Genomic DNA, 22,626 nt, shown 5'->3' on the forward strand with positions numbered 1-22,626 from the left:
AAATAGTCTTGGCTTTTCAAAATTGCAGCCACATCTAATTCTGGCAGCTGTTCCAATGTGGACCAAATGCAGCTGGTGTGTTTGTGTTTCATCAGAAAACATTGGTGATGAGCACCATCAGTGGACGATGATGCTGATTAGTGCAAGGAGTGCACTGGCTCTGGGAATTCTGAGAAAACCAGATGATGTAAAGCTGTTTTAATTAAACACCTACTGCCTTGTGTATTTTCCCACTTTACACAATTCGGCAAAGAGGGCATATTGCACACTAACAGTGTGACTTACATCATCCTGCTGACTCTTGACACATCACTGACTTTAGACTTTAGATAGATCATTAGGAGTCTCTGGTCTCACACACAGCCCACATGATAAGAGTCCCGAACAACCAAGCCGACATTCAGCTGTTTTCGTTGTCAATTGGTGGCCTGGCACTTGAAATAAATGCATGATCTGATCTCACAGTGTTTTTCCAGTAACTGTGCAGTTGTTGAGTCATGATTATCAAACATTTTTAAGATCATTGCAGTGACTCAGATCACCAGTGATGGTCAGGATGTCACTCTGGCAGATCATTTAAAGATGTCACGTCAGTACAAGAATGCGTTGTGTTCTTTTAGAAAGAAAAAACAATAACTCTGTTTAGGTGTCTGAAAGGTCAGTAATACACTCTGTTTTGCATACATTGTGAGAAATGTGTCAGAGGATTTATTTTGAAATCCCTTCAGTCAGGTGTTTTGACATTTTCTGACATTCAAGCTTTGTCTGTGCACGGAAAACAAGCTGACCTGATCTCACAGACCTGAATACAGAGCCATCCCACAAAACACACAAGCAGCATGACAGAGCAGAGAGTCAGGCTGAAACAGTGGGATGGATTTAAGGAAGGACAGGAAGAGGAAAAGAAGGAGGAGGCAACAAAATGGAAGAAACTGAGAAAAGTCATTGAAGGACCAAAACTAGTGGCAACCTCAAGCTGGACTTAGCCGTTACAAACTAAAAATGTGTGAGCACTTTCCGAGCTGCTTCGTACATTTTACCAGCAGTAACAGCAACGCTCATATTGTTGTCACCTTATCTGTCATCTTGGTAAAATGTGGTCCTGGAGACACGTAAATGAATGCATAACTTATGCCTAATTCACACTTCGCAGAGCCCGTAGAGAGCCGGACAAATGTGACTATGAGGCAGGCACCACGGACACCACAGGATTTGGGAAGTTGATTCGGGAGGTGGGATATCCGGACGCGTACGTCACATCTGGCACAACAACAAGAAGCACATTGGACCAGTTTGAAGAAAGGCTTGCCGAACAAGTCAGAAGATATGGACACCACTGATGCGTCTTCTAATGACGCATTAAACTATTAATGTTAGTCACAATTCCTAGAAAGATATTGTTGAAGAGCTGGAGAGTGATGTCGGAGGGTGTAACCAAAAATGTAGGCTTCTGATAGACAAATTTGTAAAAATGAAAAAAAAGAAGTCTACAAGTTGTGCAAAACTCCAGCAAATTTTGTCCATGACATGCACCAGAGATGCATGGCAAAGCTCTTTGGAGGAATACCGCGCTCTTAAATAACCCTCAGTTATAGTAGATGTATTTCCAGCCTCTCTTTTTCCTGTCACTGTGATACAGTGAGGGGAGTTTTTACTGTATCCTTTCAGAGAGGGGAAATATAATGGCATCTGCTCAATTTTCAAATTGTGTGAATTCAACGTTATTGAATAAGTTTTGTGGAGAACACTGACAAAAATACATTTCAAAAAATTTGTTAACACAAGGTTATAGCAGTCAAGGGGGTTACAACATTCTAAAGCTACTAAACGGAACTTTGTGGTCAAAATGGTGTTACCAGCACCAGAGTCCCTTCAGAAAGCAGACTGACTGTCTGTGCTGGTCAGTCCTTCTGACTGCAGGTTGAAGGCGGCAGCAAAGCGGATCTGGATCTGTGCGCAGCGGGCTGGTGACCCGCTGGAGTCTGACCTGAAGGACTTTATGGTGAACCTGCATGATTTCATCTGATTTTGCACGGAATCTGACCCGGTGGCACCAATGACAAGCATTGAGTATAACTAGAAATAGCCAATCTTCTCGATGAAGGTCTTGTTGACTTATGTAAGTCATATGGAGGCATGATTATTAAATTGAGACTATTTCATAACCTGTTAAAAGTTCCTCACAGTAACTTTAATATGATGCAGAAAAATACTATCTTTCTTAACTCTATGTCGCAATGTCATTTCAGCTTGACGGAGAGGATCTCTCCCACGGAGTTAGCTGGAGAAATCATTCCAGTTGCCTAGCAATTCTCTGCAAAGATTACCTCACCAACACATTGGATAAAGAGCAGACAAACATTACACCCCCTCCATCGGGCTAACATAACACCCATGTGCACCTGCTCCATCATCTGCCTCTTCAAGCATCAGGGCCTCTCTGTTACCACCATCCAGAAGATGGAAACGAGTGAAATACTTCTTCGTCTTGATGACATTGCTAGAGAGCTGCTCAGCTTGGTGATGACGATGAGGACACAAGGTAGATAGGAGCAGATTGTCGCTGACACCTTGAACAAGTTTCCCAGACAGGAAAAATCTGTGGCCAAATTTAAAATCCATCCTCTTTCAGATTGATACACGTACATGCTCACGGTTTGTGTAGTTTGAATATACATGCATGTTATACAAGTTATATACAAACTAATTCATTATTATTACCAATTGTCCATCAGTTGCAGACACATTTTGTTAAATCTAGAAGTTTCAGACCTGTAAAAATAGATGCTGTTCAGAATGTTCATTTTTCTTAAACTACACCATTCTGATTCAAAATGTATTTAAAATATGTAACACTGTAATTCAATTGCTGACGCACATGATGAAATAGTTGATAAATGAATCTGGTTGACAAATGTATCATTTTGACTCTTGGATGGCAAATCATGTGATATCTTTTGTTATTTATAACAAGACGCGTTTAAAATAATCTGTTGAAAGTTCTTGTAGCTAGAGAGAGAGAAAAAGCTAAAAGCTAGAAAAGTACAAAAACTTGGACTGTTACCCGTGTTGAGGCAGTCTGTTTCAGTTGAGTTTTCCTCTTCTGACGTTCTGCTCCTGCCACGGCACACTCTCTTGTGGGGACTGGAAGAAAGTGCGGAGATCAATGTGAATGCCTATGGCAACCCTTGAAGCCTTAGCATTGGACGACCTGGATCAATAATAGTTGCTCTTACAGTCTTATAGCCAGATCTTGAAAGAGGTTTTATAGCTACATGCTTTCCATCTACGCTTCTGACACAACACAGTTCTAAATCTTTTAGAAGTCTTGGGCAATGTCACCCCACTTTGATGATGTTGGGGGACAGATGAAATCCTTCTCCAGGGCCAACCACAATGCATGACAGACTTCAGAGAAGATTCAGGACACGACACATGGACCCAAGTCTTTAGCTAGCTGCAACGCATGGTTGGGAAGCACCTGAGGCGAGTACACTGAGTGTGACAACAAACCTTTTAAGAAAACCCCCACTGGAGCACTGTTGATGGCTTGTTGATTCAGAAATGGATGCGAGTGATGCACCAAATCCTCAAACCGGCTGATGGGTATCCTGAAATACCTGAAGGTCATCTCCTCATCCATTGCCCTCATTTGCTGCACAAGCAGGCTGTATTCTCCCTCCTTATTAATTCTAGGCACGGGAGCTCCTCCTCATCATCCGACTTTTCCATCAATTTTGTTGAGCCAAACTTACATTAAAATATTGAATCACGCTTGTCAAATTAATCAATGACCGCCTGACAAAGGATCTGTAAAAGGATGGTCCAAATGAAAATAAATTACATCCGCCATCCGCTGCAGTGTATGTATGCCTGGCACACAGGAGATGTGCCCACACAGAACGCATAGGCAAACAGCCACAGAGGTATAAATCAGACCTAACACACAAGCAGTACTGAGTATGTTCAGTAGATATTTATGCAACACAATACACAGACGTCTTAAAACCAATAGCTCCGTTATTGTAGCAGTTCGAAGTTGTTGTGGATAGGTTTGTCAGCTGTAGGTGCTATGAAACTGCTGCTTTCATCTCCTCTGTAGACATTATTTTATTAAAATCCCCTCTCCCCTGATACCTGCAAGCTCCACACAAATGCCAGTTTAAAGTATGTCCTGCAATCAGCTCTGGATCAAGGCTTGTCATCCTCTCTCAGTTTTCTGTTCTGGTGGAGAGCACATTTGGACACCACAGTGACATTAAAAAAGATGGTGCACTCACACACAAAAGAGCAAGAGTGTTTCACAACAAGGTCAATGCTACTTTGGCATTGGGAACTGGAGAGAAGAGGACAGCAGCAAAACAAACAATGGATGCAGCGGAAAAGGTTGAGAGACTACCAACAAGTATGCAAATACTATGTGATGGATTTCTTTTCTTTTAAAAAGTAAAAAATGACATTTTCAGGTATTTTGTTGAAACTTGTGGGCTTATAGAATATATTTTATGTATTTCTTTGAGAATTTGTATTCACTGTGTATGAATACAATTGTTCTGGAGATATTGTCCTCTCCAGAAAATTGACGCAATAGTTTTATGTTGAAATAGTTATCTCTTTTGTGCAGCTCCAAAGAATATTCAGATAATATTTGCTGATGGTTGGACATTTCAGAAGCCACAAAGTACACAACTGCAAAGTAGCTCCGTTGTCAGAAATATATATGAGCAGTAGGTCACAAGAGGCCGTGTTATGTTGTGATTATATCACAGCCAAGGGGCGTTGTTTGACGAAATGGATGTAGTCAAGGTGACATTATCGGATGGTTTGTGGACAACGGCATTTTGGCTGTCACCAGCTTAGTTCTTGGCTGTTGCCATCTGGGTTATTTGGAACCAGATTGACATGAGAAGGTGGAGCTAACTACAACCGAACACCGAATGAGACATTTTTTATGTGACCAGAATGTTAATAAACTTTTATGAACTAAAACACACTGTGAAAAGGTTCAAGTTCTAATACGAAAACACGGACGTCTGCATTCCAACTGAATCACAAGGTAGCCACGCCCTAAACCATACCCTGCACTTTTCAGAACCGCAGTTTGCCGCCTGTTCAAAACTCCAAAAGTTTTACAGAGTTTTTGACATTTGTTTATGACAGACAGAAGAATAAAGGTTAAGTGACAGAAAACAGGAGAAAGGAGACGTTGACCTTTGGCTTTGATGCAAAATCAATGCCCTCGTACTTTATCTAACCGCCGTCTTACAGCTGGGCTCATGCTAAAAGCTCCGCAGTAACGTTGGCGATATGAAGTAAGCATCTAGAATATTGTCATGCCCCCCCCCCCCACCCCAAGACCTGCCGATGAAAGATTGTTTAATGATGTGTCTTGTTCTCTGTAATTTAGTGTCCTCTACCATTAGTGGTCGTTCACTTGCCATGCCACATCTTTGTGTGCACTGTATTGTGCACATGCAAACTGTGAGCTGATTGTATAGTCTAACAGTCGTCAGAACATCATTTGTGGCACCGTTTGACTGGAGTCCACAGAGGACAAAAAGAGAGATCGAAAATTCGCTTTGTGCAAACTACTCTTTGCCCCAGGCTTGAATAAATTACCATTTAAGCAGCGGAACCTGATTAAAGCCATCTGCAGTTGTTTTTATTCCACTCTTTCCTCTCAGGTTCTTAACTCAGAAACCATTAAACGTCCATAAATGAGACCCATATAATTAAAATCTGCAGGACTTTCAGAACATGCTGGCGGCTTTGTTCTGCGACATCCTGTTCAAACTGCCGTCTCCGTGCTTGATATTAGACTTTAATATCCATATTGATTTGCAATTGAGAGAAAATTAAATTTTTGCTTTAATAGTCTGGAACAGTATCACCAAGTCAGGCTGCAGCCATATTTTTGTCCCAGGAGTGAATGCCCATTCTAACCCTTACCACTTCAGACAAAAGCAAGATGTTGGTTGGTTTCTGAAAGGGGCTTTTGAGTATCCTCGTAAGACCTCTTCACAAAGTAAGACCTCTTCACAAAGTCAACATGCTTTGTACTTACAGGAAGTTATACAATGTGTTAAACTCAGACGTCCATCAAACTGCAACTTTGGAACAACACTGCTAGTTAAACTTCACAATCAGAAAGCTAAATTTCTTTCTCAAGATATTTCTGGAGCTAATTCACCAGCACTTACAATATATTTCTATTTGCTTCCAGCTGTGAGAAGCTCATCCTATTCCTTTTTACTGCTGATGTATACTATTCTCACACAATGCACAAACGACCATATTTAGTATGCATTCTTTGTGGTTTGAGTGTACTTCATTTTGTCACCTGTCCTGTGTAAACACACTGAAGGGTGAATTCGCAAAGAATAGATTGAGGCTCTTGATAAGCCCATGAATTGCACATCATTTGCAACCGCTAGCTGCAGCGCCTGAAGGGCCCAAAAGAAATTGCGCTTAAGAGATTGCAGCTCCAAGAGTCTAATTTACTTCTTTTTTCATCAATTTGCACCAAAACACGCTGTGTCTGATCAGGGACTACAGTAGTATATGGTGGAAATACAAGTACAGTAAATGAGTAAATGTACTTTGTTACTTTCCACCACTGCTTTTTAGAATATGGCTCAAGAGGGGCAGCAAAAAATACAAGTTCAAAAACTAAGAAGACCTTTTCGAAGATAGGAAACATCTAAAGGTCACTAGTAACTCACTCTGACATTTAGTTTACTTCATATTTTCATTTCAGAAAACTGAGAACAACAGGAGAGTTTGTTGATCTCATCTCTCCAGTGCTCAACATGGTTATAATAAGCATCTAACATCTGATTTCTTTTCTCTCATTTTCATTCAGAATCTTTTTTTGGAGGCGTTCGTCGTGGAGAGATCATCCATTTATTGATTCAATGTCCGACTATTATGTGTTCTGTGATGGTTCAGGGGAGCAGTAATTAAATTGTGTGTGCAGTGAGCGCTGGGAAAACAGTTACATCTTGTAGACTGATGTTGCAAATAAGCACATGGAGGGAAATGACGTTCTTCGGGTTTCAATGGGGCAAGTTTCACGAGGAAATGAATGAATTACAGTCAGCATATCATCATAATTGCATTTGTGTGTTTTCCCCTGAGCCCCTCGTTTGCCTCTGCTCCTTTCAAAACAGCACAAATAAAGACGCTCATCACAGACGAGCAAAGACATCTGTCCTCATCGCCTTTCTCTCTCTGCCTCAGTGATTGCACTTTGATGACGTCAACATTTGTTATTATTGTGTCCTAAAACTGGCCTAGATATTCAGATTCTTTCAAGGTCAGCAATACTACAGTGTGAATATACTTAGATGTAAAGGTCTTGCACTCAAAATTTGTTTTCAAATAAGCACAGATGCACTATCAGCTAAATATTCAGAAGTATCAGCAAAAATACACCCACCTATTATGCAGAACAGTGTTACTGTAGTGGTATTACTGATGCATGAGGTGCAGTTAATTGAATTCACTGTTGGGTAGTTTTGTAAGTCGATCATAAACAGGACAGTGGTGGTGCAGTACTTCAAGCTCTTATTAAATCCCCAGAATATGTCTTTGTTAACTTTTTCCACCAAAATTAGCAGTTACATGCAGTTTTTTTAAACACTGAAAACAATATAGAACAAAAAAACTCCCGCACACTGTCTTCTTCTCTTGCATTCAATGTATGTGAAGAAGACAGTGTGCAGGAGTTTTGTTGTTCTATATTGTCTGCCCTAGGTATTCTGCTACGCATGCTTGTCAACCTACTGGTTGCAAAAGTTTGCTCTTTTAACAGTTCTGAGTATGAAAACTAAACCATTTTGATTCAGCTAAATATTACCACTTCGGTAGTATTTGGCACCACTTAGTGAATCACACATATAATAGCTTTTGGGTTGCCAGGTTGTGAAAAATCTCTGTAGTGGGTGTTCATGCTCCACCAGAAGGACAATTGACTATATTTTTTTGAATTGTAGTTCATCAGGTGGACATGGACCACTTACCCTCTGGAAAGACCTGCAGAGTATCTTGATCAGAGTCTGATCATTAACAAATGATTGCCTTTTATGACTCAAAGACTTGATGGGTTCCTAATATTTACATTTAATCTTGTTAGTAAGTTTAAAACCCACAAATGTCAGCCACAGGGATTTTTCACAAGCCCGCACCTCAAACATTGCTCTCGTCGATGGTTTGAGAGCTAAGGATCTTAAAATAACAAAGCTGCCTTAACATTTTTCATCCATCCAAAAGTTTTGTTTGTGACGTGTAACGAGCATCAACAATTTGAGATGCATCATCTTGTTTTTGAGAGGATCCTTTTGTCTTCCTGCCTCTTCATCAGATTCGTTCCACTGTGGCAGCTCAGTCCCATTATGCAGCGTGGTCACGGTGGAGAAATTGAATGATTATGCTCATGCTTAACGTCATACTGTCTGTCAGAACCTTTTAATGAACCAACACTGCCATCTGCCGGCACAGAGTTAAACAACCGTCTAACACACTCTTGACTCCTGTCACGCCCAGAGTTTGAATGTTTTCATTTTGTCTTACTCAGTTGTTTTATGGTTAATACCCTTAATCAGCTATGGTCCACCTCCACAGGAGCTTTCATTTTGCTTGTTTTAATGTCTCCTCAGGACTCTGTGGGTCCTAATCTCTCCTCTCAGCTTTGGTGCACCAGTTAGGGTGGAGTAACCTCCAATATATCCTTCATATTAATACTTTTTTTATCGAACCAGGAATATTTGAGATTGACATTGAGATTCAAAATCTCTTTTTCATGGGAGTCTTCACCGCATGGCGGCATAAAAAGTTTCACATGAAAAGCAGAATGAACTGACTCACTAACATCAAATTACATCAACCAGTGTCATTAGCACTGTTCAGTAACAGCATATTCAGCAGTCAAATAGTCCTTAATCCTGTTTTTATAATCTCCCAATGTGCATAAAATAATCTAGATGAGGGTGCAAAAACTTTAAAAACACTTTCACCAAAGGCAGTGCAGGTTTTAGAAATGAAGGTTACAGCTTCTGATAGTTTTAGGAGTCAGTAGAAAACATAGATAAGTTGTGCGTGTAACATTGGCTTTCAGAAGAATGTGCTAATGTTCAACAGTTCTCCAGTTGTATAAGGAGGACAAACCTTCTCATACAAACTGCAATGATGTGTGCGGAAACCTGAATCAGAGACAAATCCTAAGGCAGAATGATATACTGAATATAACATTTACAAAGAAGGTGAACTTGCATGCATATATAAAATATCACCATTATCAATTGCTAATAAAAGCGTCGTTTGAATATTTTTTTTTCCTTGCGCCAAAAGAATAACTGCATTTGTTTCTATAGATACCAAACTTCCCTCTGAGTTTTTAGGTAAGACACTTGAAATGTAGGACAGAGATGCACCTTACATACTTGCAGCATAGCTTGGCCCTGGGCCCTGAGTCTTATCAGCCAGAATAACTGGAAGCTAAGCCTGGGTGTGCCCTTTCTTAAATATCTGCATCAGATATACTGTAGAGTTTCCATTCAGTGTTACTCTCCAATGAACAACTAACAAACATATCCAATGCATCCCCTTCAAATTACATTTGAAAAGCATTTCATAAGCAATATTCACTATCTTTTAGCTCGTTTTTGGTCTCAATTATCTGGTTCTTTCGCTGCTAAAGGCTGCACTGTGTTCACCAGCTTGTCTCTAAGGCCCAGATCAGACAGAGCACTTTTTAAAAAAGACTGAGCAAGCTGCTCTTTAGTAGGCTTCAACAAAAAAGGCTGTAGGTTTAACAGGTTTTGGGATCGGAGCCTAACTGTTTTCTGCTGTTTTCTGCTGTTTTCTGCTTTTTGCTGCTGAGTAGGTAGCGTATTGTGGCATTTTAGAGCTCTTTGTTGAAAACAACTGCCTGCTGCAGCCGAGAAATTACACTATGAGAGCGGTGAAAGAAAACCGATCAGTAAAGATGACAGCTAAATAATGAGCTGAAACTCATGGAGCTGCAGATTCAGTCAATAATCCTCTGGAGGTTTATCATTACGAGTGTTATTTGATATATTGTTATTATCAAAAAATATTGATTATAGCTTTATACATCTTACAACTTATAGCTTTGCTGCTTTAAAAAGTGGCTTTATTATATTTTCCCTTTCCAGTTGAAAGCTGAAATCAAAAGTTTTCATTCTATCTCAGACGTTTGTTTGTTTGTTTGTTGTTTGAGGGGATCATTCTGGAGATATAATCCATGTGGAGCAGAAATTTAATTGTGTGTGCGCTGAGCAAGGGAAAAACAGCAACATCTGTCAAAATGCTTGAGCCCTCTCCTCTTCGCTGTCCAGTAGAGTCCCAGCAGCATCAATCCAGCGCCGACGCCTGACAGGCTCAGACTGATCAGCATCTGTGATGAGAGGGGTCAAAGTTAACATTTAATAAATGTAATTTTAATCAATGATTTTGATAAATTGTTAAGCAAGTAATTAAAAAAAAACATTAAAATACATTAACCCCCAAAATAATAATTAGTGCATCATTGCATCCCCAAACCAATGACTTCCTAAACCAAACAGCACTGGGTAAAGAAGAGCCATCTTTTGGTGATGCTGGTCTGATGCGGTCTCATTCTGCTGATTTCCAGTGGAGTCCCACTGGGCCAGAGAGCTTTCGTAGTCCAGATTGAGAATTCCGACAGGTAAGACCCGGATCCCCCAGTAAACCCTCTTCACCCTGCGTAAGGTGACATCCTGCACGATACAGCGATATGTACCTGAAAATGACATGATTAGCAGCACTTTAGTGTTTTTGTATGAAAGTGCTCCCATGGATTTGTGTGTGTTTACCTGTGTGGAAATTTCAGCACCGCTTCGACGATGTCATAGTGAAAATGTTAATTATTTTATTTTTTAAGAATAGTTTCATTGCAAGGTATCGTTGGCACATAAAAGAAATATTATTTTTCCATTTTTTTACAATAACAACTTAATAGTGAAAAAATGGGGTATTAAAATGATGTGGAAAATGTTGCACAAATCAACCCACGAGTATAGTTCAAAAGGAAGACTCATGTTAAGAAACAAGCTCACTAACCAAGACAGCAATAAGAGACACAAAAAAATACAAATAAGTTGACATATATACATCTAGCACTATTACATGGTTATTATTGTTGAATATTTGACCACAACTTCACCCTCCCTCAGACCTCTCTCAGCCACATCTCAAATGAAGGCACAGCATCAGACTTCCAGAGTTGCAAAATATGTTTTTTGCCAGTACAGTGCCCTCAGATAAACCGGCTATTTGTCTCTACCTTTCAGGCATGAGTGCAGAGCAGTGTCACTTGTGAAGCGCAAAATGGCCACACGGGGGTCTGGCTCCCATTGCTTGTCAAATGGGAGCCAAAAACAGTTGAATTCACAGTAACTTTACTTTATACTTAAACTGTAGAGTCTGACTGTCTTGACGTACATATCAATACTTCCTAACTTAATTTCTCACAATACCTACTGGCCCAACCCTGAGCTCACCAGGAAATGGAGTTCTGAAATTAAGCCAGTCTGTGTAAGCCACATGTATGGGTGTGTTTACCTGCGTCCTCTTCCCTGATGGGGTCCAGAATAACTCGATCCAGCAGAGGAGCATCCCGGCGAATAAACAGAGAGTCATCAGAGGTGATTATTCCTCGAGCGTAACGCCACGACACCCTGAGCCATGAAGGAAAAACATCACAGTAAGCACTGCCCTCCATCAAAGAGCTGCTGCAATTACAGGTTGTTCCTCTTAAAAATGAAACCTTACCTTGAGAAAATAAAAACAATGGATCATTTAATTTACACGCCAGCTTTAAATGGCAGAATGCAACTTTTTAACAATTGTAAATAACAGTTGTGTCCTCAGTTTGTGTTTCCTTGCCTTGTTGGACAACTTAAGTATGCATTTTACTTGAATATGTATATACAAATTAGCTCCGTTATTCCAGGTAGTGGATGGAAATTGTACCCACTGAGATTGAGGCAATGTTGGATTACAAACTGGCCAAAGTACGCTACTGTATCGGTGCCCGAGACCGTCATGTTTTGCCTTGGGGCACCCTGCCGGGTTAATCAAGCCCTGGGCTGAGGAAACTAAGCTAACACACTTTAACAAAGAGCAACCAAAAAGCAATTTTATTCTATTCTGAAATGGGTTTGTAGGTATTTGTTTGTAATCAAAAGGACGCAAATCACCACAAAATCTCCTCCATCCTTACCTCCAGGAGAACCTGCCCATTGCCTCCATGACTTCTCCCAGACAGTCGATCTCCACTCTCTCTCCTGAAGTCACAGTCATGGTCCTGAGTCCACACTGCCACGACTCCAGACACTTTACCTTACGAACACGGCAATCCTCCGACACCTTCTATTAAGCCATTTCCACATGCAGATGACAACAATTGGAGCATGAAATCTAAAATTAGTTCAAATCAGAGTTAAGCAAAACTAGGTTTAAAATGAGTGAATCCAGATTTAAAGAACTTAGGCAGGGCTCTCCACAGTTAAAAACGAATCTCCGTTTATTAAATCCAACAGTCTGTCTGCGGTGGGCTAGTCATTGTCTGAGTTAAAGGAGCTTCTGTTGAACCTGTCTGATTTTGTCTCATTTTGCACGTTATATAAAACTATAAAGAGAGGTTTAAATTTAAGCTATCTTCATTTTTAGCAAGTTTTGACTTTTGTAGCAACATAATTTAATCGGGTTTAAAAATGAATCCTTGTCAGTGCAACCCAGCCTTAGTGTTAGTTAGATGTTCAAGACATCTCTGTTGTACCTCTGTTCCATCTTTACTTGTCACTTCTTCAGTGGCTGTCTCGCCATCTTCCAGTAAACAAAGGGTTTGAGTTTTAACGCCCAGTCCGCAGGTGGTGCTGCAGGGAGAGCTGTCAACAATGACCATCACCAGCATTCTATCCACCTCCTCCAGGTCAGCTGAAGTCAGACAATGGAGGAACAGGAGGAGGAGGAGGTCAATCCAGACAGTCACATGCTGCATTTTGCTGTTTGATGGTAAATCTGCAGGAAATAAAAAGATATTTAGTTTTCCACTCAATGTGTCATAAAGAAGAAGAACAAAAAGGAGAAGATGAAGATGAAGAAGAAGAAGAAGACATTTTGTATTTAATCACTTTAGTCACTGCAATCGACAAGTTTGTTGATTTTTTTTTAATATTAAGTTTGTATCGCTAGGCAACATGCTGTGTTTGTTTTTAGGCTTATATGATTTTATCACATAAATATAAATCAATGTCATGTGTCAAAGTATAATTGCTCTCCAATATATGATGTAGCTACAATTAGCTGACTTTAACCCTGGAAGACTCAGTGAAACTTAACGACATGGAGTTTTTTGTGTGATGTGTTCAAACTGGAGGTGACAGCTGTGAGAAAATGTTGAATCAATCCATAACTGTGCTACTCTGCACAACATACTGCACCTTGTATGATTATTGCTGCCTCTGTGTTTAAAGGTCCAGTTGGTGCTGTAGACAACGTTAGCTCACATTTGTAAAACTGAAGTGAAAGAGTGAAAAAGATGACGTACCGATTGATCCAAACTGCTGCATCTGCCGGGTCTCATTATACAATTTATGTTTGAACTGAATATTGTGTCGTGACAACCAGAGTTCCAGGCTGCAGGTTCTGTGGGTCAAAATGTGGAAATATAAAAAATCTGTAAAGTTTAACTATATCTTGTAATTCTTTGTCTAAATTAGCAGGATTAAAAACTGTATTTACATAATCTATCACTTTAGAGAGAAGTTTTTTCAACAGTGTTCAGTTACAAAGTGCTGGAAAAGAGCTAAAGTCTTTTGCATTCATTTATTTGCTCCTTGTTTTCTAATTCTGTATGTATTGTTCATATAATGGAAACGTTTGGATTAAGTTTAAGAATTTAAGTGATTACATTTTTTTAAATGTATAAACAAAGAAATGAAATGACAGAATAAAATAGAATCTTGAATTGATCGTACTGTACAGCATCATCTCCTATTCGGAGCTCTGTTCGTAGTCTTGAAAATAAAACACAACAGTATTAAGTAGCCATATTTAAATTTACATTAAACTTATTGTTGGAGTCATGGCTATTTGATTTTTGACATAAAATTTTTCCCGTAGACCGAACCAGCAGAAGCCGTTGTGTTGCATGTGGATGATGTTGCAGTTTGTAACATGACCCCCAGGTGTCAGACAAATACCAGCGAGAAACCACAGAGGCCCAGCACAACATACTGTAAATTCATTGTAGCCTTCAGTTCATTGATTAATCTGTAAGTTAAAAAAAATAAATCAATCAGATTTAATTTGGATGGTAAACCATCTACATGTTCACATTATTTATACAACATATTATACAATGTTATGCACATTTTTATACAATAATTTGCGACTGCATTTATTGATATTCTGTTTGTAAATCCATTGTTTAATAATACAGATTATGACTATCCATCCATCCATTATCTTTAACAGCCATCTTAAACCGGTCGCAGGGGGCTGGAGCTGATCCCAGCTGACATTGGGCGAAGGCAGGGTTCCCCCTCGACAGGTCGCCAGACCATCGCAGGGCTAGCACATAGAGACAGAATCAGGAATCTTATATTGGCGAAATGTTGGTGTTATTAATGTGTCTTTTTGGACAGTTGGCAAACACACTTGCATCACTAGTTATTGTCCATGGCTCCCCTTCCGGAAAACCTGTCTAATTTTTCTGGTTCAAACTAAGATTATAGTACAGTTTAGCATATTATAAATGGGTTGGGTCTGTCAATAAGAGTTATTTTTAAACCCTGAGTGGTACTGCAACTGACACTGGGAAAAGGACCAAGACACGAAAACACACAAACAGGAAAAACGCACTCAAACAGTATCATGAAGATGACTCAGCGTCAATGGCGGACTGAAGCATGTTCAGTAGCCAGTTACAGTGGCCTAGTTGGCAGAGCAGTAAAACTCATGAGACATGTGGTCAACACCACAGAGGAGGATGAATAGGTGTGATGGAGGAAGACACAGAAGAAGAGATGTCATATAAGAACAAGAATAAAGAGGAGGATGAGGAGCGGCAGGTCAGCTCACTAGGAACTAGATCCATATTGGACACGATTTACGCCCAATGTCCAACGTTCAGTGCCAATGCAGGAAGTTTTGTGTCATTTCTGCAGCAAAGGTGTAAGTAAGCGTGTGGAGGTCAAGGTTTTGTATCGGCATGTTGCGCGTCTGACTATCATGCCAGGTATCCGGAGTTCACATTCAGTTAATGTTGGCCTTGCCTTGCCTTAATTGTGTCCACCATCCTTCCCTAACTGCAGCTGGTGCAGGTGGAACAAGTGGCATGAAGAGATTTCTAATGTTAATGTCACTGAAGGGAAGACGCATTGTGGTAGAAAACTGTGTGTAGTTCCAGTTCCAGTGTTTGAATTACAGCACAAAATCCAAGAGGAGTCTATTTAAGGCAATGCCAGAGCAACCCATGACTTTATTAGTGATCATATTTCCATCACTGTAGCATAAAAAGGAAAATAACAGTTGAACATTACAAAATTTCATACAAAATACTCAAGTCTTAGGCAGAGCAATGGCATTGGAGGAAAAGTTAAAAAGACAACTACCAATCATTGCATGACTCTACTGTTGGAGACAGTTTCCAATAATCTAATGTCATATTTCATACAATGAGGTGCAAGAGAAAAATGTGAGAGACAAACATCAACTGTTCTAGTTCCCTGTTGGCAACTTGCTTCCTGAAAGCAAATCTAGCAGACCTGAGGGCTGTGCCACACAGAGAAAAGGACAGTCAGCACTGTTTACGTATTAGGTATAGAGTTGGCACGGGAAAGATAAATGGATTTATTGTAATGCAAAATTTTGGGGTTTAGAGGCAAAGAAGTTTTTATTGTTAGTGGATACATTGAGTTTAGAAGGACTAAAGGGAATTAGAATGTTTATGGTCAACCACTGCAAAGAAAGGCTCAGGTAAAGCAAAGTCCAGGTGGGTTTGTTTAGTTACAGAAAAATAACTCAAGTAAATCTCATTTCCTGAAATGAGGTTTGAACTTTGAGCTGTTGGCACATGATGTTGTCTGACAGAGAGCGATGAACGAGCACCTGCTGAAAATACTGATCATTGGCGATGGAACTGTTGGGAAATCCTCCTTTGTGCAGCGCTACGTCAATGGAAAATTCATCAAGACGTACAAGATGACAATGGGAGGTGCGGTTGCTTTGGTTTCTCTGTGTTCTGTAGTAGAACGTGACTGTACAGTACCTTAATCTTGGTTTGGAATGTGTGTGTGTGTGTGTGTGTGTGTGTGTGTGTGTGTGTGTGTGTGTGTGTGTGTGTGTGTGTGTGCGTGTGTGTGTGAATATTTAATTAATGGTAAAAGCTTTGTCAGATCAATGAAAGGTTTACAATTTTCATCAAACCCTCAATTAACATTTCCTTGTTCTTTGAGGCTTTATTGGCATCGTATTTGGATCAAAAACATGTTGCCAAAGAATATAGCCGACATAAACATGTTATTAGCATCAAGTCTCATGAAAAGACTAAAACAAACAGTGTTAGTCCTTCTCTAAATTATTTCTGACTTTCCTAGCCTCAGAGTAAGTCAAACATCAGCATGTCAGCATTTTCAATGTGAGCAGCATGCTGCAACATATCCTCAAACAACCATTTGTATATTTTACGAGAACCTATTTCTCATTTTTCTGTTAGTAAGTATGTTTGTTACATAAAAAACAACTGTGTTTCTTTCTATCTTTAAAGTTGTCGTAAATTTACATCGCTGCTGGTATGGATAGTTTTAATGTGAAATATTCGCAGGCGAGTATTTAGCATTTTTGTGTTGTTTATTTGTCATCCCCCCTGTGTGTAAAGGCCTTTAGAATGAAAGTCCGAAATTCAGAAGTAAATGTTGGTGAATTTTCTATTTTGAGCAACATATGGAATTCCATATAAGGCTTCACTTCTGTTTCAGTTGTCTCACTTCTCACTTATTTCCCTTCACTTCTTCTATTTCTCTTTCTCTGATGTGTATTTTATTTATTTCTCTAGTGGATTATTCTGTGAAGCTGCTGCTCTGGTCGGATAAAGAAAAAGTCAGACTCCAACTATGGGACATCGCAGGTACAACATGGTTGGTTGAATGGATGGATGGATGGATGGATGGATGCAGATAAAGGGAACTCTGTGTCTTCCCTCCAGGCCAGGAACGTTTCATATCTATGAACAGGGTTTATTATAAAGGCGCAGTGGGCTGCGTTGTGATGTTTGATGTCACCAGCTCGGCCAGCTTCCTTAGCTGTTGCCATTGGAAACGAGACCTGGACAACAAAGCCTTGCTGCCCAGCGGAGACTCCATCCCCTGCATCCTGCTGGCCAACAAGGTGAGTCAATGCATTTGAATAATGAATAATGTATCACGAACCCCTTATGGCTCAGGGTTAATGAATTAGTTTTGTATTATAACAACATTATAAACAAGATTCATTAGTTCGGTGTTAAAAGCTGATATTTTTGTCACTCAGTGTTTCTATGAATTAACTTAATTAAATTCATTGACAGACATTTCATAAAACGTAACCTTTTATTATTGCTCTCCAGAGAAACGTGACAAGGAGATAAGTGAATCAAATCAATTCAAAATCAAACAATGTCTCAGGTCATCTATTCTGTCTTGGTTTACACAAGGCCAACTGTAGGTCTGATTTTGTGTGTGTGTGTGTGTGTGTGTGTGTGTGTGTGTGTGTGTTATTCATACAATTGATTTGTCATTAAACTCACAGAGCTAATAGTCCTATTTCCACTTTGGTTACAGACTGAAATGTCAGATTAAATGAAAATATTTCAATCTGCAAATAATGGATGACTAATAATAATAATGACTAATTTCTATGGAAGATTCTGAGCCCCTCACCTTACAAGAACAACATGTATTCCTGCCTCTCTTTCTCTCTGCAGTGTGACCTAGCTCAGCGGGTTGTGACCGCAGACAGCATCGACAGGTTCAGTAAGGCCAACGGCTTTGTTACTTGGATGGAGGTTTCGGTCAAAGACAACAAGAACATTGGGGAGGCGATGAGGTAACTCCAAAAGAGAGTTCAGATGATGCAGTGTGACTAAAAAGTACATTTTAAGATACTTGTTGTGCCAAAACAATAGAAGGCCTGTTATCCTTATTAACCAGCAAGAAATCCTACACATAAATATGGAGTCTTTTGTGAATGATTAATAAAAACCACACACCCATTAATTCATCTTGGTCGGTATCACAGAAGTAACAATGAGAGCTGAGAGTCCCTTTACCCAGCTCCTTGTCCTGCATGGTCTCCTCCCAGAGACCATGCAGGACAGAGTTAAAATGTTAGCCAAATCAAAGTTGTTATCCGATTCCTTGTGTAAAGCAGTGATGTCATAGCCATTTGTAAACTAAAATTCTCACTTATTAGTCTAATTGAGTTTAAAAGTTTGGAATCTTTTTGTTTGTACATGAGCTTCAAGGTTTCAGAATTGTTTGGGTCGATACAAAAACTATTACCGTCATTTTTTATAAAATGGAAATGTTCATAATACTGTTACATTTCGAGGGAAACATGTTTTCTCCTGGATTACGGTCGCAGTTTTAAACAAATAATGTGGTTAATGTTAATGTTAAACACAAAACAAAATTGCAACAAAATTACTTGGTTAGGTTAAGTAACACGTCATTAGCTGGCTTAAAATAAGTGCGTTTGTTACCTTGTCTAAGTCCATCCATCCATTATCTTTAACCGCTTGTTCTGTTCAGGGTCCTGGGGGGGGGGCTGGACGATCCCAGCTGACGTTGGGGCGAAGGCAGTGTACATATAGAGACAAACAACCAATCACACTCACACCTACGGGCAATTTAGAGTCATCGATCATCCCAAGATGCATGTCTTTGGACTGTGGGGGGAAGCCGGAGAACCTGAAGAAAACCCACGCTGACACGGGGAGAACATACAAACTCCACAGAGAAGGGCCGCTTGTCTAAGTAATGGATGTAAATCCAAATTAAGTGAACGTTGGTTTTACACGGGACAACAACAGCAGTCTCCTGGGTAAAATGTGTGTGTTGACCCCCCCCATTTACCAGGAGAAATCCAGGAGAAATGTGTTTCCCTCAAAAAGTAATTGACAATGCAGTTTCTGTATGGGTACATTTAGCAGTCGCTTCCTATATTTGTCCTATTTCCTCTTTTCTGAGGAAGTGGTTTTATACCTGTTCCTTCAAAGCGATGCATTAAATGTTGAAAGCCTGAAAATAGTCAGGAAATTATAGGAGTTGGCTTTATGGGGACATTTTGGTTTAATCTAGAGTGATTTTCAGTCAGTGGATTGCAGCATGAGGATGCTAAGGCTTCTGTCTCCACTGTATGTCAGTAAGTATTGTAGTTGACATGTTTGTCAGTGAATCTCATCCTAATGCCACTGAGACAAACGACTGTAATTTAAGTGGCTGGATAAATAGATTCCTCAATGTGAAATATATTTTGATGATTCATTGAATTTAAGTCACTATATCTGTTGTGTTTTAGGAGATTGGTGCAGGAGATTTTGTCGGTTCAGTGCAGTCTGGACCCGCTCCAACCCGGACCTCAAGACAGCGTTTACCCTCAACTGGACTCAGAGTGCAACAGAGGAGCACGCTGCTGCTGAATCACAGCGACAGGCAAACACAGTCAGGACCTGCTCATTATTTTAGATCCTCAAGTTGTTTGAGGCACCACTGAGCACAGCACTTTACCCTAAAGTGCTTCTATAAGGGGACAGAAGAATCACAAGGAGGTTGCCAGTGGAGGCATCCTAGATGTTGATGTTGGGCGGTGTAGATTGGTTATGCTGCTGAGTGTTCCGTACAGCCGCCAGGTCACCCCCTCCATTAGGCAGAGACACATGGTGTGCGTTGTGTTCCAATACCCATACTAACATATTATTTAGTATGCAATTTTGAACACAGCTGTGGTGTTCCCATGCTAACAAGGGGTGTGTGTGTGTGTGTGTGTGTGTGTGTGTGTGTGCATATATGGTGTAAGGCAAATGGTGTGCAGGTGCTGCTGTGTTAGTGTGTGTCATACAAAGTCACATGGATGTGCATGTGCCTTGGGGGCGTCAAAAGCTCACACACATGCTGTCGACATTCTGCTTTTCATTTGTCAACATGACCCCGTGATTGCAGAGACTTGTGGGTAAATCCCCACTGTTTTTAAAGCAAGGCAAGTTTAGAGCACATTCAAAGCGCTTTACATAAAACATCAAAAGACAAAGTGCAAGAGAAACGCATCATAAAAGGACATTTAAATACAATTTAAAAACGTTAAAAATATGTGACATCCCTTTTCTATTAGTCTATGATAAGTACGAACACACGACAACCAAAAATGTGAAAAAGTAGAAGTAACAATTCAACAATATTTATTTAAACTCTAAACTACTAAAGGTATATTCAAACGAAAGGTTCAACAACATCCGTGTCACTATAAACTCCTCAGGCTTCCTCCTATTATGCTGGGCCCCACTCTGCTGATCGGCCAGCATGAAATCTGTTGAACCCAAGGAGCAGCATGACTGGCCTGCACAGCTGGAAACCAATCACCTTATTGGCACATGAAGAGGAAACAAGGGAGGGAGAGAGAAAGAAAGGCAGGAGGGGAGAAAGCACATACACAGGCGCCTTGCCCCAGCCTGACACGTAACAATACAAGAGGATAGAAAATAGAAAACAAGTTCAAATACAATAAGACAGCTTTAAAATACAAGAACAAAAGTTGTAATGCAGTGTAAGAAATGATTCAATTAAAGGCAGCGGCAATCAGAAAAGTCTTCTGCCTTGATTTAAAATAGGTGACAGTTGCCGAGAGTTATACGGTGACCTTGGATCGGTTTTTCGAAAGGAAGATGTGATGCGCTGGTAAAAGCTCTGAAGCGTGTGGTGAAGAAATTTGACCTTGAATAAATTAAATTTGGATTTATAAAGGTAGACTGTGATGGGTGAGGGTAAAGCAAAATATTCATGAGAAAACTAGTGATGGCAACAGTTTGTTCTCAAGTGGCTCCTCAAGCAATGTTAGATAATGTAATTTTACAAGTGGCCCAAACCTGTGTGGGATTCATCAAGTTTAAATTAACAATTAACATCTCAGGTTTGTACAGTTAATGTAGTTTAGCAGATGTCTGACAGATGAACACAGCCCAAAACAAGGTCAACCCTTATCCCACACACACACACAAGCAGAAATAAATGCTGGCGATTTGCAGCCATGTGACTTTCTCTGGTGTTTGCACTTCCGCGTGGCTTTTCTGCCCCTGTGAGTTGGCTTCTATTCTTATCAGGAAGGCAGGAGCTCTCTGCTGTGACTCAGTCATCCACACATGCTATAATCCTGGAGAACCCTCAACAAATGGACGGATGTTGCACAGATGGACTTTTAATGAAAGTGGCTATTTGTCATTACACAACAAGTATGTCATCATGCCCCACTCGTCATATTAGTTTCTATTCGTACCATTTTGCACTTCAGCAGGACTTATTAGCCCTGAGTGGACTGCTGTTAGTGCATTTTACTACTTTTAGGACAGAATGATTTAAATGAGGGCTATTTAAGTGTTCGTACTGGGAAATTGATGTACTTCATTATCCTCTGGTCTCTGATGTCTCTTTATGCATCCGTGGCCGCTCCATCGCAGCCCTATCTAGTGGCGGTTGTCAAAAAAGTAAAATGTTTGCCTCTTTGCTTCTATACTCTTTAGTATTAGAGAAGAGAAGCCGTTAATCTTTCAATGAGCCGAACCATAATACAATTAAAATGCAAATAGCATAAGATAATTAAAAGGATACAGGCTATCATGAACAGTAATTTAAAAAGTCTGGTTAAATGTTAAAGTAACATAGATCAAGCCCAGTAGTTCATGTTGTGCATTTTATGTTCCGTGACTGTAGCATGAAAGGCATGGTGAAATTAGCAACTAACCAGCCGCTAAATCAGAAGAATTTAACAACTATTGCTCCATCCACACACTCTTGTTACAGCGTAGGATAGCACATTGCTATCGCCAGACAATCAGTCATTAACACTGATTAACCAGATTTTGTAATATGCTGATGCTTAATTTCAAGTCCTCAGAAAAGGGACACATTGTTTGTCCCGTGCTGTGATAGAAATAAGACTTTAAACAATCACGCTTTTGGCTCATTGGTCCAAGATACTGAAATGTAATCCAATTTAGGACACCATGGAGCTTTAAAAAGCATCTCAAGACCTACTGGTATGGGCATTTGTTCAGTTTGACTATGTTTTTATGTCTTGCTATTTCTATGCACTTTACCTGAGATGTTTGATCTTGAAAAGTGCTACAAAGATACATTTGACTTACTTCTTACTCTTCATCACATATCCTCATTAAACAATAAGGAGAAAAAATGTAAACTATGCTTTTCTGGCGGTGGAAAGTGTTAAAGTTGGTGCAGTTTGACCTTGGCATTCGGGGCCGACAGTTACACATTTGCTTGATGCTGCTATTGAAACTTCCCAAAATAAATAACAGTTAAAAATGGTCTG

At 39.9% G+C, this 22,626-nt stretch overlaps 2 protein-coding genes across 2 annotated transcripts; one reads left to right on the top strand and one right to left on the bottom strand.

Annotated features, from left to right (window-relative positions):
• Positions 1-1,180: 1,180 nt before the first annotated feature.
• tmem81 (transmembrane protein 81) lies at positions 1,181-13,045 on the bottom strand. The gene is made up of 7 exons (XM_031845823.1): positions 12,824-13,045; positions 12,266-12,411; positions 11,605-11,720; positions 10,590-10,783; positions 10,318-10,417; positions 2,403-2,516; positions 1,181-1,260 (listed from the first exon to the last, which is right to left on the bottom strand). Exons 1-7 carry the CDS (start codon positions 13,043-13,045, stop codon positions 1,181-1,183), a joined length of 972 nt encoding a protein of 323 aa, XP_031701683.1.
• A 3,701-nt stretch (positions 13,046-16,746) lies between these two features.
• LOC116382364 (ras-related protein Rab-7L1-like) lies at positions 16,747-22,597 on the top strand. Its single transcript, XM_031845362.1, has 4 exons — positions 16,747-17,176; positions 17,255-17,436; positions 18,011-18,132; positions 19,606-22,597. The coding sequence occupies exons 1-4, from the start codon at positions 16,993-16,995 to the stop codon at positions 19,724-19,726; spliced, it is 609 nt and encodes a 202-aa protein (XP_031701222.1). The 5' UTR covers positions 16,747-16,992; the 3' UTR covers positions 19,727-22,597.
• Positions 22,598-22,626: the final 29 nt, after the last annotated feature.

This window comes from Anarrhichthys ocellatus, unplaced genomic scaffold, assembly GCF_004355925.1.
Source record: "Anarrhichthys ocellatus isolate YVR2014 unplaced genomic scaffold, GSC_Weel_1.0 scaffold5, whole genome shotgun sequence".
In the NCBI taxonomy this organism is placed as follows: Eukaryota; Metazoa; Chordata; class Actinopteri; order Perciformes; family Anarhichadidae; genus Anarrhichthys; species Anarrhichthys ocellatus.